General features: G+C 42.0%; 1 protein-coding gene across 1 annotated transcript in view; it reads right to left on the reverse strand.

Moving 5' to 3' along the window:
• Positions 1-12,789, reverse strand: part of LOC118229364 (bifunctional protein GlmU-like) — a 13,431-nt gene extending 642 nt beyond the window's left edge. Inside the window, exons 1-3 of the mRNA XM_035421273.1 lie at positions 12,634-12,789; positions 558-740; positions 1-57 (exon numbers count right to left, since the gene is read on the reverse strand). The exon at positions 1-57 is cut by the window's left edge and continues 642 nt beyond it. Of these exons, the coding sequence (XP_035277164.1) occupies positions 1-57; positions 558-740; positions 12,634-12,636 (243 nt within the window). The 5' untranslated portion in view covers positions 12,637-12,789. The remainder of the gene's footprint in view (positions 58-557; positions 741-12,633) is intronic.
• Between the last annotated feature and the right edge of the window lie 1,935 nt (positions 12,790-14,724).

Genomic DNA, 14,724 nt, shown 5'->3' on the forward strand with positions numbered 1-14,724 from the left:
CCTGTTCAGGGTGCCCACCAAGGAGACGATTTCGAACCGCTCCTGAAGATGAATCACCTGACGTCCAGGCAGAAGAATACAGTGAAAACCGAGCAACGTTTTGTCTCAACACATGCCATGTTCGTCAAAGATGTTGACGAGATCGCTTTTTTGCATGTAAAATGAAAGGTGTGACACTCCCTTGTGAGAAAATCTAGGGTTATTATTAAAAGCAAAGGTTTGGCCTCCGTGGCCTTCTTGTCTGTTGAAAGCTGAAAAACATCATCGTTTTAATAAGAAAGTTATATTTTCTTACGAGTTTCACAATTCTCATTTTACTTGCAGAATTTTTTCTTGAAAGGAGGAGCACAGCTTGGCTGCTTCAGCATAAACTTTCCCATATATTAATTTTATCTGTATTTTTTTAAAGAAAGTATTTTTGCACTTACTGCCATTATACCAGTGTCATATGCTATAACACTACTTCTGTAAAATGACCTTTTAAAAGGCACTCTCTCACATTTAAAACTAAAATGCTGGATCGCAACAACAGTAATCTCAGCAGCCCAGTCCAGTACCTCATTGTTCCCTGCTGTTGAGTTTGCAAGCCGGAGCGTTGCTTTGGTGACGCTGCCCACGCAGGTCATGACGAAGGGCGCCCTTAGCTTCCTCTCCTCCACGAAGGAGGTCAGGGCACCGAGGAGCTCCTGGCCGGGCCCCACCCGCAGAGCATGAACGGTCAGGCCCGAGGGCCCCGTGGCCTGGAGGGGGGGGACAGAAGACACAGCATTCTCTCACTGCTGTACTGTGGCCCTTCGAAGATGTACCCCAAACGCCTGGTTCATTGAATATTTATGAAGCATTATGAGCATCAAGCCATCAAACTAGTTATATTGTTTACCTTATATTATTAGAGATGAGAATGAGTAAAAAGAAGCTTACAAAGGATTAACGACTTGTGGTATAAAAGAAAACATTTATATTTTTCTGTGTTTCAGAAGTAATTTACATTTTATATGAAAATTTTACAGTTCTGGGCTAAACAACAAACATGTACAAGTGAGACATTCTTCTAATAAATTCATGAGTTAATGAGTGACATTTTATTGAAGGTGAATAGAAAGAAAAAGAATAGGAAAATCCTTTAAAAGCCTTACAATATGACTGCACATATCTTACGATTCCCAAAAGAAAATTCGCAAATAAAATGCGCGCACTGGCCAAAGCATAAGAATAAATAAATGTACACGATTTTATCGTAAATTCATTCAGTAAAACAGCATGGGAATATGTTTTTCTTGTTGTGGCGAACACTGCGTCGGGCTCCCGCTGCGCTCGGTAATTAGATCGCACAAACAGAGAGCCTTAAGGAAGCCGACCAATTTGTCTTCCCCGGAGCTCACGCAAGGAATTACGTCGGGAGCCGCGGATGAATTTCGCGGCCAAATAAATCCACATCATCCCACTTAAGCTCTCTCATTCCTTCATTAGGTTGCAGGGCTGCGCGGAGCCGACAGACTGCCGGATTTGACATTCAGTGGCACTTTGCTGAAGCGGTGTTACAATAATATTCCCAAGTAGGTTTCCTTTATTTGCTATGTAAAGTCTTTATTGGAAGCAGCCCCCTGCTGTGTTGACGGATAGCATTACATGTCTAAATGCATGTGTGCCTAAGTCTGTGTACATGCCCGTGTGTGGGAATGAGTGTGTTTGTATGTATTAAAAAGAGTACTTTGCCCACAAGACCACCGTGTCCTTGAGCATATTGGCTAACTGTGTCCAATTTCATCTCCTCACTGTTTACCACCCGAACCTTTCAGTTACATGTTACAAGATGTTTTAAAATCTACGGTTTGAAAAAGCCGGCCTTAATTAAAATGCTATTTCTGTATTCTCTGTCAGTTCAGAGACAAGTTGGAAGAAGTGAAGGAGCATTTCATTGCAGTTTCGCCAAAACCTTAGGTCAGCATCCTCAAGATGAATCACTGTTGATCAACAAAATTATGAGCAAACTGAAATAGGAGATGATAGCGGACAGCACACACTTGCAACAACAAAAAAGGCACTGTTTTACTTAATGGCAGCTCTCTTCTTCAAAAGCTGTTTTGCACCGCAGGCAAAAGGTTAAACTACTCTGAAATGAAACACTGTTATCTGAAGACAGAAGCTTGGCAACGTGAACCTGCACCTCATGAAATGAAACAGATTCTGATAGGAGGCCACGGCTATTAAAAGATACGTGAGCACAAGCTCACCTCATTTATTATTCATGGAGAGTATCCTTTAACGGACCAGTGCAGTCCATACATGTACATGTGTATGCACACACACACACACACACGCAAACGCATAGATATACGCAGAGATGTACCCAGACCTTCCGGTAGAAAGAGGATCAGGCTTCTCAGACCCTCCTGTGAAGGACCTGAGCAAATATTGAAATGGAGGTCTGGGGAAAACCAAACAGATCAGATCTGAAAGAAAAACAGATTTGGCCCATTCCGGTTCTAATGGTGTCCCTCCTTCCTAATCTTAGTCACAGCTCAGTTGTCCGCAAACACACTGAAGTGATGGTCAAATAGCCTCAGTCAGCAATTATATAGTTTTTTAAAAAATATATATTTAGTATCATTATCAAAAGTAAAATTAAGGGAAAGGGATTAAGGGGATAACTAATTTGGATGCAGTTAAGAATCGGAGAAATGGCCATTAGAAAGTCTGCCATGTGCACACACAGAAACACAAAACACGCACACACGCACACACACACACACACACACACAGACCAACAAGCCGAGACAAGTTGCTCCATCCATTATTCACTATGTTACATCATAACCAACAAAAAGTACAGAGCACTTTGAGATAAATTACACATGCTTTTTACAAAACTATTTGCGCTCTGCCCTTGGAAAATGAAGGTACTGCATTTTTTGTTCGTGAATCCATGCACATAAAAACATGTTCTATTTTACAAAATAGAATTTTAAATATATTTATATTTACTCTTTTTAAATATATTTATATAGTTTCTTTGGTTAATACCGTATGTGTTACCTTCAGCTAGTCTCGATCATTTTGCTATTGCTGAGTATGTTAAGAGGGGAACAGTTTGCAGAATGTAGAAATATAATTACATTTATTGCATCTGATTTGAGGATTCTCATGTGAAGGTCGAAACAGAATGAAAGTGAATACAGCGTGTATGAATGCACACAGAAACCTGCGAATGTCGTGTCATAAGGTGGATGTCAGGACCTCGCTGCCGGCTGAGAAAAATGTAATGGCGGAGGTTTTCGAATGAGGTCAGCGGGGGCAGTGAATCCCTGAACAGCAGGAAGGGAATCACGCTCTACAGTAATGCGACAAAGACGCTGCCGTTATGAATAAGCGGAGAGAAAAGCATGCTCCACACCGGGACCGAGAGTGCCACAGCCTTGTCAGAGCGCTATTGTCCTCCGTGGCTCTGGTACTTGGGCTGAAAACTCGCCTTAGTGCCCCACAAAACTGATACTGAAAGAGAGAGAGAGAGAATCCTCAACAGCCACTGTTTAATGCTGGACCTGTCCCCCCTTGGCAACAGATATTACCAAAAATAACCAAGCGGTTTTCTTTAAAGCCTCAATTATAATAATCTTGACTTAGAAAAATCTAGAACATATTTTACATATTTGTCAAAATATCCGTAATGTTCAAAAATGTGTGATATTTATCGTTAAAAAGAAATACATTTTACACCAAAACTTGGGGCTGAGCATAGGCCATTTGGATTGGCCAATCGTGTGCAACCACAGCTGTGTACACTCGAGAACCCCACAGTCGATTTGAGAGAGAGCGTAGGCAGTTCTCCTCTGAAACATGGTGCTGCCAGTCTGCTTCTGTTCACACCATGGACTACACCTGAGCTTGCACAGAGTGGAGTCAGAGGAAGACTTTTCACCTGCGGCTTTGACCGCAGACTATGGGCATCCGATTGACCAGCAGGGGTCGCTAGATAGCGGTGAAGGAGGAACCCTATCTGACTGAACACCCCCATACCCTGGGCGAGGCAATCACCAATCGCACGTCACCCAGTGTAGCTACCGGCCACAGTCGGCACTGGAACAGCCTGGATTTGATCCAAGGCCAAAAAAAATCATTATCTTTTACATACGTTTTTTAAATCTTTCTTTCCAACGGCTTCCCCTCACCACCGCACCAACCCACCAAACCTCCCCCTTCCTTCCCCAGAGTACAACATCCCACCCCACCCCACAGCTAAGCCCCCCGACCCCGGCCTTGTCCGTCAATGTGCCCTTTCTCCCTCTCCTCAGAATGCTCAGTGATCTGAAAAGGGCCAGCCTGGCCCGGGCCACCTGGAAGGCAGCGCTGCGCGACGTAGCCGTTCCCCTCAGAACCGCGCTCCCCGCCGGTCGCCAGCTGTAGCATTGTAAGCTTTAGTTAATTCCGCGCCCCGGGTTCGAGCCTGTTCTCTTCAGGCCCACGTCCCGCTCCACTGTCCCCCGCTGTAATTGTTCCGGGCCTCCTGTCTTTAATTCCCTTTCGCACGTCATTGAGCCCTGGAAGTCCATTACTCGTAGTTCATGTCCTGGGTAAAGCACACACAAAGCTGGGGGGAGGAGGGAGGGGGGCGTGTCCGTATGACTGAATGAGCACGGATGACTGTTCTTTCTGATCCCCGTGAAGACCTTTACCACTAGCTAAATACAAGGCTGACCTCCTGACCTGCGGTGAAACATGTAGCCCCCCTGGTGCAAACGCATTGACAAAGAGTACTCCTCTCCCCAGACCCTGCCGCTAACCACCCTATAGCAACCAACTCTCACCTCAGGATCAACCAATCACCAGAGGAGTAACAGTATCACTGACTCTGGTCACCAGCCAATATGTGTAGTGGAAATAATCAAACTGAATATAAAACAAGTAGGCCTACCATACACTCATCTTCTTGAACCAATTTTACCTATTATAGCACACATTCACACACTCAGCACTGATCACTGCTCTAATCCATGATAACAATGTATGTCATGACAAGTGGTTGAACTCTGCCTATATCCACACTAAGTCATAGATTAACATTGATTTGAGGTAAAAAAAAAAAAAGAAGATAAAAGGCACTGACAGCTTTTGTTATATAACCCAGGCTAATATCAACTTTACTTTGAAATGGTTTTTTCAGTTACTAAACAAAAGTTAATCCCTTTCATGTTGACAGACAAATATATCAGAGACAGACCAAGAAAACTATAAACCACTACAATGAACATTCTCAAAAGGGAATATCGGAATGACTTTGTCATAATGACAAAATGCCCAATGGGGACTGTGTTGAGACGATGTGGGGGAAAGATCACATCCATACACGTTCTCATCAAAAGATCCTGAAGGCCAACATATGCATTTGCATGTCAAGCAGTTAGCTTTAACAAGATATTCTTTCATACATTCTTTTTCTCATCATGTTTCTCATTACTATACTTGTGCTCAGTACAATATTAAGCCATTAAATACTCGTTTAAAATGCGGAACTTATTCAAGGACTGTTTGCTGAGGAAAGGCTCCACCAAGTTCAGAATGAAATGGAATTCATCAACAGACTGAAGTTTCTAGAGATGGCCCTGACCCTTCACCACAATCACCTGAACAAATCTGAGTGCTTCAACAACCACAGAAAGGCTAACTGGATTTTCTATTTGCTACCCAGAAAAGGACATGCACAACTCACAGTACCTTTATGATACATGCCAGTATGTCATGACAGTGAACTGCAGCCACATACTGGAAAGGAAATACAAAAAATCTAGAGCTGGCAATCATTCCCTGCTGAGCTCACGTTTTCATGAATGTACAGTAAGTGTGACTAAAAAAAATGATTCATGTTGTATAACACTCCACAGAAGTACTAAATAGCCACAGACAGTTGCCTTGGATTCTCATATGGGTAATTTCATGTATGCATGATTGGCTCTAGTATTGCCCAAGGATAGGAGGGTTTCAGTCCGTGTCACATTAAGGACCTGCTTTACTAAGACCTTCAGAAAAACCTTGTAGAGCACGCAAAACCAATAAGATAACCAATGATTGGTGCAAAACAAATACCATAACCAATCATGGTCCTGTTATTGGCTTTGTGTGTGCTAATAGGGTTTTAAATCAGGCCCTAAAAGTCTTCCTCCGAGCCCTATTTTCAGACTGGTGAACAAGTAAATTGCACTGATTTTAGTATATTTCACTATTTCACCAATTCACTGCTTGCTTCCTACGGTAAAAACATAATTATATATCTATTATGAATACACTTTTAAATAAATGCAATGAAAACTGCCGGTCATGCACAAAGCATTTATTTGAGGGAAAGAAAAAAATATCGAGGTTAGAATGGCAGCAAAGATATTCCACACAGCACATTTCACGGTGAAGGTAATCTCACGGTCGTTCCTTTCGATACTTCAGCCTCTTCTTTTTTTCGGAGCCAGTATAGCAGGCTGAGCAGTGGATTATTATCCGGACAGAGACATTATCATTACCACGTATTTACTGAGCAGCTTCTGCGGAGAGAATGGGGTTTCACTGATCTAACAACCTTAACTAGCGCTTCTGAATGACACGCTCCTGCTCACTCTGACAGATGAAGTCAAACACTGGCAGTTACTGTGATGAGCCCTGGAAGAGGCTGGAAATTACTCCCCGGTTTTTTTTGGAGTGATGCAAGCCAATTTCTCCACAAATAGCCCTGGATACCTCTCTTATCCAATCAAATATTGCCACTTGGGACCGAAGGCTTTGATCACAGCGAGGCTTTCATTTGGCCGAGATGCAAATCAGCTTTCGTAGTATCAATCGCGGTCCCATGAAAATGTCATATTCGGGATTAACTAAATCTGGGATTGTTCCTTGTGCCACGGCTATGCTAATCCCTCGCAATTTTGCACCAGATGCCCACAGGCTTCCAGCTGCACTCAGAGTGATAGCTCTCTCCTGTAGTACTGTTTGACCTGTATTACGTCAAATAGCCACTGGCATGTAAGCAAGTGTTGGAAGCACAGCATTGACACAAGAAGCACTATTGGCTATTCCAAATTCCAAATTAGGAAAAAAAGACAAATGATTTGCTTTTAGCGCTGAAAGAGCACAGCATTACACTCCTGGCTCAAGGTATCTCTGTCTCACTGGACACAGATCTGAGCAACACCAACACACTTTAACACGAGGATGGTGATAAGTGTTTTACAGTAATCTGTGGAGACGCTCGGGGTGCTGTGTAGTTCCAGAGCATATTGCTTTTGAACCGGTTAACACGCGCAGTTCATCCTTTTAAAACTAGCTCCACTCGAGGGGGGGGGGGCCTGGAAAAAAGTGTCTGGCTGTCGGGAAACGCAACGCTCCAGTGAACTCCACCACTTTTCTCGCGGATGAACACGAAACGGGAGTCCCATCACTGCCCTCTCTAGTTCACGTTCATATAATCAGTCACTCAAGACCTTCTGCTGTATTTCCCTGACAGTCTTTATAGACTTTACCGGACTCCGCTTATTGGAAATGTCAGTTAATCAATTGCTCTCAAACACCACAGCTGCAAGCGGTTGCCTGGCCAAAGTCTGAGCCGAGGAGCCCAGCTCCTTCATCTGTCTTCACAGCCAGTTTCACACCTGGGCTTTGTGGGTCATTCAAAATAAAATGACAATGACGGAGGGTCCTGGAGGGTCAGTCAAAGCTGTTTTCAAACCAAATATAATCTAGCAAGGAAACTGTCAGCCATGGCAATAACAGTAACAATACCGTGAAAGTATAATTTTTCACAGCCTGCTCACCCATTTTGATCAATTCCACTGACTCAGTCCCAAAGTATGAGCTGAAGGTTCCTCCACACGAAACAGGAGAGAGCTGGGACAGGCAGTGAAATGATTCGGCAGAGATCGAGATTGACAGCCGATTGGCGGTTCTTGGGAGCGCTCGGTTTTGACATGCCCCCTACTTTACTAAATTTGAAACCTGGTATCGAGAGCTGACATTTCAAAAAAAAAGTTTCTGGAAATTTCTTTGATGCTCCTGCGGTTAATTTTAACATTACCACAGCGCCCAGATGCTGCCCTCGCTGGTTCATCAAGAGAAGGAAATGAGGTTCCTGAAAAAAGGAAATGTATTGCCCATATAACCAATCTGAGCATGTAGGTTGCACAAAAGGACTAATTATATGAACTATATGAAATACTGAGAAAAGCTTCCGTGCCACTATTGTGTATATGGTGTACCATACAATGCAATAATATAGTGGAGAGCACAGGCTGCTCGACAAGTGGCAGCAGAGGTATAAACCAAATAAAAAACAGGTGCGGGACTTTTGTGAGGAAAAATGGAATTCTGTCCGCTTATTTTTAAACAGCACAAGGCAATTTATTTATCCTGATCTGTGCCATTTAAAAAGGGGCCTCGATAATTCGCAGAAAGGTTGATCACCTTTTTGTACAGTATGCTACAGTCCATGGTGGGACTATTGCAATAACGATGATTACTTTTTTCTCAAATATGTGTTTGGCAAAAAAAAAGGATTCTTGAATGGACAGCACATCATATCCCTTTTGAAACACAATATTCCAAAGAAAAAAAATAACATCATCCATTTTCTGAAGGATATAACTTGATATTAACTACCTCACATACAGAAGCATATCTCCTGCATGTTTCCGACATGACACTGCTGTCCTTGACCTTGAGAAGGTATAATTGAATTAAAATGTGCCGTAAGTGAATGAAATCAGGTCAAATTGAATTTAAATTAGAGGTAATTAAATGAGAATAAGGTGTAATTGTATGTAATGCAGGGCCCGCCCTGCGCACCATGCACATGTGCTGGTAATTGACTCCGATCTAACCCACCCGAAAAGAATTACAGTGGCGCGTTCGTTCGATCTCGGCCATTTTGTCCATGTTTTCATACACCCTGAATGCAACGTATCACCTCACGGATGAGTCTCACAATTAAGGGCAATAACACCCGAAGCTAGCAGCACTGTGCTACTGGCGTGTTAAGAAAGGAAATCAGCACACCACTTCAGACAGAGCAACACTACGATCCTCTGCCTTATTTGGTGCTTGGGAAACAGGATATTTTTATGGTGGATAATTTGAATTACCACGGAGTGGGGAATTAAAAATCCAACAAATGCTTATTGTTTTTTTTTATCAACCAGCAGCATATTGCTTTTTATTCAGCTCAGATTGAAAAACGCTATATGCAAAGCTGTGACCTTAGAAATGTGTGATCGTTCAAACCCATTATTGAATGAAAGGTCATAAAATAACAGGGGGATCCAATTATAGACCGTTTGGTATCGCGTGTGGCATAAACAGCACAAAAGCATGTACAGCATTTCTCTGTGGAACACAGAGTGCCTGCTTTACACAGAGAGAAGAGCAGCACATGACTCCACAAGGATACTTGCAGCGGATCCAGGGCATCACGAAGGGGCTTTATTGGGTTCGGCTCAGTTGAGCAGGATGACCAATTAGACGGCAGGAAATGCGCACTGCAGTAATGCGCAGCCGCGCCACGCGTAAACATGTAGCTGCGCGTTTGGTACCACATCCGCTGATAGGACAATACAGATGCATGTAAAAGTATCGACAATCTTTATTCCTCCAGATGGGATAAAAGACAGGACCGCACAGGCATGTCAAAGGCAAAAGGTGTTTTCCAAAGACCAAAAGGCTGTGCTAAACTACTTCCTTCCCAGAAAGCCGGGAGTGGGTAAATTTCCCACTTAGTTTGAGATCATTTGGAGGATTGTAGGTAGGCTGCACAAGCAGTGTGTATGTCAGTGAAAACTTCACACCTGAAAGAGCCCAGCTGGCTAGACCTGACAAAGGCAATCGGTGGAATGTTACTAATAAATCTCTGATGCGTACGCCTCTATGTAAGACTGCTGCTGTCCAGGGTCCTGTAGGCCTCCCAGGTTTTGGGAGGTAGCTGGACCAGCTGACTGTATCCCAAGACAAGCAGAAAGCTCTCTCTTCCTCTAATACCCATCTTTCCATTAGAGGGGCCAGTATTTTGTGCAAAATAAAGTAGATTGCCTCTATGGTGCAACCTATTGCCTCATTAGTGCAAACCATGACCTCCATCTACACTGTATTGCATCCCACACCACAACACAACAAAGAAAAACCTTCTTGGACTCCTATTTTCCTGTTAAATGTGAACTGACATTACCACAAAACTTGTGCTTTTTTACTGGAGTTTTGAGGCATGCATAATTGCACTTTAATCTAACCGTGGCATAATTTCTGAATCCCATCATGTCTGAAAGCGAAGTGCACTGTGTACATGAGGCTCTTCAATGTTTTCTGCATGATGATCCACACATGACCATATTCAGACTGCTTGCATATCTCCGCATGAAGGGTGCTTTTGTGTTGTTGCGGGCCATTGCTTGAAATTATTTGTTTTAGGGATTAAGGCAAGGTGCCATTTTAATTAGATTTCATTTTTTTGGCAAAGCGGTATTCTGTGTGTCTGAGACTAAATTAGACACAATCAGTTGCATCTGTGCCAACTCTTCTGCATACACTGCTAACTATCTTAGTGTATAAACCACTGTTTGATTAATCGGCCCATCCTACAGGTTAGTAATAGCATTCTTTTAAAACCTGTTTAAGTAATACATTTTTAAAACTGAGTTCAGACCAGCCTCTTCTCTGGTTATTACTGAAAATGTGCCAGAGAAATACAGGCCCTATCTGACACTCTGAGGCATGTGGGCAAGGTCCACAGACATACACCCAAAGTGTCACTTTGTGCATTTATTCCACACCTCCCGGCCGGCATTTTATCATTGGCTCTTTTCACCCCGCGCAATCGACAAGGCGCACGGATCCGGCCCCCTTAATTGTCCCCCCGTGGGAACGCGGCCATCGATTTCCTGTCAGCGGGGATCCTGGGAGAGGACCGCCGATGCTTGCTTTCCCAGCCAAGCGTGATGAGAAAGGGCTGATAACAGCCGGGGGGACCAGGTAGAGAAGAAAAACACAGATAAAAGCAATCAAACAGAAGGACAGGCTGGAGGTGTCCACAGTGAGTACGGATCATAGGAGGCGGGGTGGGAGGTGGGTGGAGGTGGATGGGGAGGGGAGGCGGAGGGACGGAGGGACGGGGGACGGGAGGCAGGGGGGGTTAATGAATGCATAGTCAATCATTTATAATCCAGCACTGCTGCCTGTGCCATGATATAAGCAGGACGCAGCCGCTGTGACAACGCTGTATAAATTCAGTGCAGACAATCCGACACTAAACAAGTGTAACTACACCCCTGGAGCCTTGGTGTATCTCTCTGGGGCGTGCTGGCTCGGATCCCCGAGCATTTGTTCCAGAGCATTTGCAGGAGGAGTTAAACCACTGAAGAGAGGTAGTCTGTAGAAAGTAGGCTAACAGGGCTGTTGGCTTTCAGTCACGGACAACAGTTTCTTCCATTTACTCAGCTGCCATTGCGTTTTGTGTGTGACTGGTTGTTGTGCAAAATTATATTATCAGCTGTGCAAGGAAAATAATGGCAAACATTAGGCCTAATGCATGTAGGCTGACTATGAGAACCTAACACATCTACTTTCACATAATATGCCATGCCCTCTTCAGTTAGACTGCTCCGATTGATCTCTGAGCTCAAACATCACTTTATCAACCAGTAGTGAAGGCGTACGTGTTTTAAAACAAATTCCATGGAGGTGACCCCTCGATGACTTGCTGAGAATGAATGAACTTGGCTCAGAAATGGCAATGGTGAAAATGACAAGCAACTGAAGTCCCAGAATATTATTTTGGAGACTGACAGTCTTGTGCTGTTTTTTTTTTTTGTTTTTTTTTTTTTTGGAAATGCTTGAAGATTATCAATGATGTACCTATGAAAATCTTTTAAATGTAGAATGTGGCTGGAATTCACTAGTGCATGGCAATTTGAACAATGTCCAACTGGGATTCAGTACATCAGATATAGATATAGTAATCACCGTATGAACAAAGTAATAATTTTGAGGCAAATTTTCACCAATGCATTGGTTTGCACATGATACATATTAAAGATAATATATAACATAATTGTAGCCTAATATCAGCGTTAATTCGCAGACGATAAAGCATTTTCGAGATATGCATTCACGATGACCCCTGGTGGCAGTATAAATTAAGGGTTGTCTTTTAAATGTCTTTAAATGTATTACAAAGTAAATGTATTTTAAATAAATGTATACTCTTCATAATAAAACCTAAGCACCAGTTTCAAGCACAGCAAAGTTATCCTGTTTCACGTCCTTAAACTGCAGCCATTTAGAGTCGGCTACACCTGGGCTGGTTCAGACTGTGATAATCATAGAATTTTTTCTCAGTTACAACTCGTAATTCAACTTTGGACGGTAAAAATTACTGTGCCTCATAGTAACTGATAAATTAGAGTAGTAGCACCAAGTTCTGGAACTTGAAAGTGCGTCGATTTACCAGAGATATGTTGTCACATCGCTTGTTCTTTTCCACATTGCACAGAGTACACGTTAAATGCTTTTGTTTGTTCAGCAGCAGGAAGAGCTTGTGGATAGGAATCACACTTATATCTTGAAAAATATAAAATATTATATATAGAGTGTATTAAAGCTTAACATACTTACCATGTTTTGCAGGCTATATGAAGACTACTTTAAACCAGAGTAATTCCCGATTTCCCGTCTGAGGCCACGTGAGCATTTTTTTAAAGAGACTAAAGGTTGATTTTCTTGATTTCGTGCACCATCTGACCCGCGTGCTATCATTACATAACAAAGTAGAGACCAATTTGTTGTCTTCGGTTGGCCACACACCTTTGACCGCAGGAATTTTAACAATTTAAATTCTGTCTGGATAGGCCCCTATTACATATTGCTGATGGTGGTATCATTTAAGAATGTCATAACTATCGCCTAGATATATTTATAGTTGCCTAGATTTCTTCTAGGAGCGAATGGCAAATGTAAAATTTTAAGTTGCATTCGCGTACTTCTCAAACAGTCCGAAAATGACGATAATTGTTTCCTTCGTATAAGGTGGTGTAGGATACATTCGTATTCTTGTTTGCGGCTCTTCTGTTTTTTATGCGTTTGTTTATTTATTTTTCGGTTAGAATTGGGTTGAAGTGATTAACTAAAGGACACTCTTGATCATTTTCTCTTTATCTATGATACGTAAGAATCACACGCGAACTTACATTTGAGTACATCGATAGGCTGTATGTATGAAAAGTTTGCATAAATAGGGAATGTATTGCACCCGGAAATGCAATTGATTTTGAATGATCAGTTCCGTTATTATTTGCCCTAAGAAAACTTGCATAATTTTCCTATAACACGATTAGGTATGTTCTGTCAAAGACAAATTTACGTCTCACTCTGTCTGTAAAGTTACAATTTATCCTCTCAGTCTGACGTGTGGTTCATAACCACGGTACTGGAAATGCATGGGCCGAGATTCATCTCATTTTACTTTATATAGGCCTATTTTACGTTAAAGCGGTCTATATAATGTTGATGAAATGGGAAGAAAGAAATGCTAACGTCAGATGTTAAACGTCAATTGTGAAGAATTCAACAATATCCAAGAATTAGAGTTTAAATGCAATGTAAGACATTCAATCAAGGCTGTCGCAAGAAAACCTACATTTGTTGGTTTATACTGCCACCTGTCGTCCATTACGTTATGTACGCCAGGACACCATGCAGAAAAGAAAGTGAACTCGTTATAAATTTGGATGACTTATTTATTATGCGAGTTCGGGGCTCTAGTGTTTTCTTTAATTTGTGTTGAGATCTCTTGGCATTTGTCCAGAGTTTATTCTCTCAGTACAAGTCACATTTATTCAAGTAAATGCAGTTTATTTTGATGTTCAAAGACTCTGTTGATAATAGACTGGAAATTGTGTTGAAAATCTCACATTTAAAAACTTATGTTAAATGCCACAGATTCACAGAGTTGGTCAAAGATACAGTAAACACGCCCGCACACTCACGCACACACGTACACACACATGGACGCAAGCATGCACACACATGCACACCACACCTTTCTAAACAGTAATGGTGCAATCAAGATTATTCCAAACATGTACCTTTCCATTATTCTCACAGGTTATATGCTTTCAGGAACCTGGAACCTGTCCCTTTAAATGGTATGAATTTCACCAAATAAAATGATCGATTTGTATTGCCCTTCTTTGGCCTCTTCACCTGGAACCTGTGCAAGAGCTGAATCTGTGAAATGTTGAAATTTCAGCCATGAAAAGCATCTCTCCAAAAGCATATTGTCCCCCACGAGCATACTTTTTTGTGTGTTGACCTCAATTTTAAATTTCTGCTATCAGGAATCTCAAGGCCTAATCTTCGGCTGAGACTTTAAACTGTGAAGAGGCTACTTCAGTAGTATTTGCCAGGAATTCTCTGCAGAATAAAGACTGCAGTAGGAGATGTGGTCATGGTTTATTTCAAGGACTCAACACAAAAGAAAGAATCTGGTCTTCGAAAATGTGTTATACATTTTTTTGCATAATATGTGAATAAGCTTCATTTTGAATAAGCTTTTTATAAAGAAGATATCCATGCAAAAATATTTAACAATTTTTGTTGCTGGTATATCACTTTAGAAAATGACTACACTATCAATGAGAAAACTTGATAATGCATTTTAATATCCCAGTAATAGTTTTTTCCATTTAAAATTGGAAGCATATCACT

The sequence above is a fragment of the Anguilla anguilla genome, chromosome 6, assembly GCF_013347855.1.
Source record: "Anguilla anguilla isolate fAngAng1 chromosome 6, fAngAng1.pri, whole genome shotgun sequence".
In the NCBI taxonomy this organism is placed as follows: Eukaryota; Metazoa; Chordata; class Actinopteri; order Anguilliformes; family Anguillidae; genus Anguilla; species Anguilla anguilla.